The sequence below is a fragment of the Atta cephalotes genome, assembly GCF_000143395.1.
Source record: "Atta cephalotes unplaced genomic scaffold scaffold00018, whole genome shotgun sequence".
NCBI classification, from domain to species: Eukaryota; Metazoa; Arthropoda; class Insecta; order Hymenoptera; family Formicidae; genus Atta; species Atta cephalotes.
In genome coordinates this window covers 3,158,810-3,161,111 of record NW_012130082.1, presented here as the reverse complement: position 1 = coordinate 3,161,111, position 2,302 = coordinate 3,158,810, and the positions used below count along the sequence as shown (strand labels likewise).

Genomic DNA, 2,302 nt, shown 5'->3' with positions numbered 1-2,302 from the left:
AGCCATTGTGCGTGCATAGGTATATAAGAGGAAGGCACCTACGCGACAGCGTATGGTACTTAAAAAAAGAAGAATATTATTTATTTTTTGCATTTTCGCATTGTTTAAAAGCATTAAAATTCGTCCTTATTCGTAAAAATTTTTTCGCCATATTTTATGAGTATAATAAAATATTGGTAACGCTATCATGTAACAAATTTAATAATCTAATTATCAGCTAACTGACTTGCTGATTTTTTTTCTCTATTTATATTAATGAATTATGATATATAAACTAAAAGGATTACTAACTTGGATAAATTGTCCCAATCACATTAATGCGCCTTATTATACATGCAACCGAGTTCGCTATTAATTAGAATTAAAACAGCAAAACAGAAATTCGCATTTTGTTTCGCATTAAAGTTTATCGACCAGATTGTGCTTCTTGCGTGATCCAAGGGATGTAATCGGAAACTCTCACGTAAATGCCAGGAAGTCGTGATCTGCTACAGCCAATACCGGTTGAAACTACTCCGATGACCATCAAAGGCTCGGCTGGGTAACTTCCAACCATCAGGGGCCCGCCGCTGTCAGCCTGGAACAAAATATAGGAGGCTTGCAATCGTCCTGTAAGCTACCGTGGTTATGGTAAACGATGCGGTGCAAATTCCACTTGCTCTAATACGGATTGCAGGGTTGTGGGAATATCCATCACAATGGGTTTCGGTATCGTTCCACGCGGATCCGGATCGTAAATCTCGTCGCTGGGAATTCTCAAGATGGAAACAGGCTTTTAACAGCACTCCATTTATTGTCATCGGTATTTCGTAGAGTATATTAATATTGTTTCAATAATCTAAAGAATTTATATGTTAAGCTCTTTCTTCATCTTATAGAAAATTACAAGAAAAAATTAATATTTAATTGTTTATAATTAAAAAATGTTGATTCGCGAGATTGAAGAGAAACAACATTTTTTTTGTAGAGAATTTTAGTTCGTTAAAATGTTTCTATTATTGAACATTGGATACAGAATATTCTGGAAATTGTACAACCAGAAAAGGATCAATTTTCCTGAAAACTTCATATAAAAAACAAATATATCTCTAATAATAAAAATCTCTAATAATAACACATATATCTCTAATAATAAAGCTTCAAAGAAATAAAATAAGTAAAAAATGCAAGTTATTGTCAGTTTATGGCTTGCATTTTTTATTTATTTCATATAAAAAAATTTTATTCTATGCTTTTGCTTATTGTTTCATGTAGAATCACCCCCTTTCAGGTTGTGCTACTGGTATTACCTCGTATAATTTTAACTTATTTACTAAGTTTTAAAACAAGGTTAAATTTTAAAAAATGATCATATTACATATCGAAATTTCTCTCGAATAATTATTAAAAAGATACCTGATATTATTAAAGAAATAATTGATCATCTTTTGACGTGCTAAATTGTATATAACATTCTTCAAGTGCGATTCGCGTTACATCCAATATATCCTGAAATCAATTTTTATAGTTGCCAGTCGTAGTTTTCGCGCAAACGAGGTAAACAGGAAATCTAGCACATCTCAATTCCCATCGGAGCCTTCAGCAAAATTGTACTTTCGAGACTTCGTTCTTTCTTGATATATCTCGAAGCAATACGTCCGTTTTCGATTGTTTTCTTGAGAATATCTTCGTCTAGAGGAAATATAAATTGCTGATAAGGATGCGGTAGAAACGCGGCGAAACTTATCGAGAACAAGATCGGGGGTGGTATTCTCATTTTGTTCCGATAGACATCGACTTGGTAATGTCGCAGTGGAATTGCCTTTACTGAATTAACTGCTCAATTAACAACATGAATTTAGTACTCGTGTGTTGGAGATGATGTATCTCATTTCCGTTAAGAAGGATGTAGAACAAGAGAATAGAAAAGGAAAACATTAAGGAAAGAAAATCATTCACTCATAAATAATCATGACATATAATGTATATATCTATTTTTTATAATGTAAAAGGAAGAGAATAATATTTAGATAAGTTTAATACGCGCATACGCATTAGTAATATTTGAATGATTGTCTTCAATTCACATATTAATTTTTCCCATATATTAATCTTTTTCAGAAAAATTTACAAAATTATTTTAATGAATTTCTCTAATTATTAAAAAAATGATTTTTTCTCGTACATGAAACAAGAAAAATGTATTTGATGTAATAATTATTGAATGTTAATTGTTTTATTCCTTTATTCTTAACTTAAATATAAACTTTTGTATTAAAAATATCTTTTTTGTTCTTATATATATATATATATATATATATAC

General features: G+C 30.6%; 1 protein-coding gene across 1 annotated transcript in view; it reads right to left on the bottom strand.

Annotated features, from left to right (window-relative positions):
• Window positions 1–406: 406 nt before the first annotated feature.
• The window catches only part of LOC105618892 (transmembrane protease serine 9-like), a 42,247-nt gene continuing 40,351 nt past the window's right edge, over window positions 407–2,302 (bottom strand). The window contains exon 7 of the mRNA XM_012200422.1: window positions 407–577. Within this exon, the coding sequence (XP_012055812.1) occupies window positions 407–577 (171 nt within the window). The remainder of the gene's footprint in view (window positions 578–2,302) is intronic.